This window comes from Solanum lycopersicum, chromosome 7, assembly GCF_036512215.1.
Source record: "Solanum lycopersicum chromosome 7, SLM_r2.1".
In the NCBI taxonomy this organism is placed as follows: Eukaryota; Viridiplantae; Streptophyta; class Magnoliopsida; order Solanales; family Solanaceae; genus Solanum; species Solanum lycopersicum.
In genome coordinates this window covers 4,693,101-4,694,371 of record NC_090806.1, presented here as the reverse complement: position 1 = coordinate 4,694,371, position 1,271 = coordinate 4,693,101, and the positions used below count along the sequence as shown (strand labels likewise).

Here is a 1,271-nt window from a genome sequence, read left to right as displayed (position 1 = left end):
ATGTCTTCTTTGTTGACTTCTCAAGGTGTTGTATTTGCCACAGCCATGGCTGTATCTGCTGGCACTATGATCCTTTTAGCCACTTTTCGTCTTCAAAAAACTCAAGAATTCTCCTTCAATTCAATTTCGAATATCCCTCCTCGATCCTGCATATCTACAGGTATGACACGCTTTTCTTTTTAGTCTGTTTCGTTATGTCAAAGTTATGTACAACTTTAGCACAAGGTCATGTGTCTTGTCAATAATGAGGATTGGGGGTGATTGATTTTTTCTTTTCTTAATTTTATACCGTATAAAATACTTTGATGATCGTAGAAAATTATATTTAAAATCACAAATTTCAAAAATGATTTCAATTTATGTAAAATTAATTTTTGTGTAATTAAATATTGTCATATGAAATGATAGGAGAGAGATAATTGTTATAAGGGATTAAAATATATTAATATATGTAGTAATTTTTTATGTTAATAATTTTTTTTTTTAAATTTATTTTTTATTTTTTTAGATAGAAAGAAGAAGGAGAAGAAGAAGAAAAGGGTGAAATTTGCAGAAGATGTGGTGGAGCCAAGTGGGAATAGTGAAGAATATAGAAAGCTTCGTCATTTTAATAATAATAATTTTCGTCGTGAAAATAAAAACGAAGTCTTCTCTGCTTTTTCAAAATCGAATTCAAACGAATTAAACACGAGGGCGAAAGTGGAAGAAATGCCCGCTAATCGGGCCGCCCTCTACAATGCTATGCTCAAGGGTCGGGTCATCAACCGGGTCACTTATTCCTATTAACCATCCATTTGGGTATCGCGATTATTATTCAAATTAATTTATGTATAAATTACTTAGTCATACTTTCTTTTAATCGTTTGATTTTCTGAAAATTTGCGTCGTATATGATCAGTTTAGGAGGACCTGCTTTTTAGAAAAAAAGATTCTCTATTTTAAGATGTAAATTCATGATCCTTTAATTAAAGGTGAAGAGATCATGTGTATTTCATGATTGATATGCTCGAATCACGATGAAAACGTAAATAGCTTTTTTTTTTTAAAGAAAAAAGGAGCAGGAGTTGTCCATGTGCTCATCATGTGGAGAGTAGTTTTAATTAGGATTTTTTTTTCCTTTTAATTTAAGGAATTTGTGTAATTTTATTATGTGTATTTAAAGGAAAAATTGTAAAAGGTAGAAATATGTACATGTATTTTAATTTGTATGGAAGGTGATTTTTGAATACATGAAGGATGTGATTTTATGACTAAGTTTGAGTCAATTCAAG

The 1,271-nt window shown here is 30.2% G+C and overlaps 1 protein-coding gene across 1 annotated transcript; it reads left to right on the top strand.

Annotated features, from left to right (window-relative positions):
* Window positions 1-786, top strand: LOC101249561 (uncharacterized). The gene is made up of 2 exons (XM_004242736.5): window positions 1-160; window positions 509-786. The coding sequence occupies exons 1-2, from the start codon at window positions 1-3 to the stop codon at window positions 784-786; spliced, it is 438 nt and encodes a 145-aa protein (XP_004242784.2).
* Window positions 787-1,271: the final 485 nt, after the last annotated feature.

Bases quoted from the DNA above. Each gene is read 5' to 3' on its own strand.
- LOC101249561 (XM_004242736.5), top strand. From the start codon at position 1: ATGTCTTCTTTGTTGACTTCTCAAGGTGTTGTATTTGCCACAGCCATG. The intron at 161-508 runs GTATGACACGCT...TTATTTTTTTAG, and splicing joins TCGATCCTGCATATCTACAG to ATAGAAAGAAGAAGGAGAAG.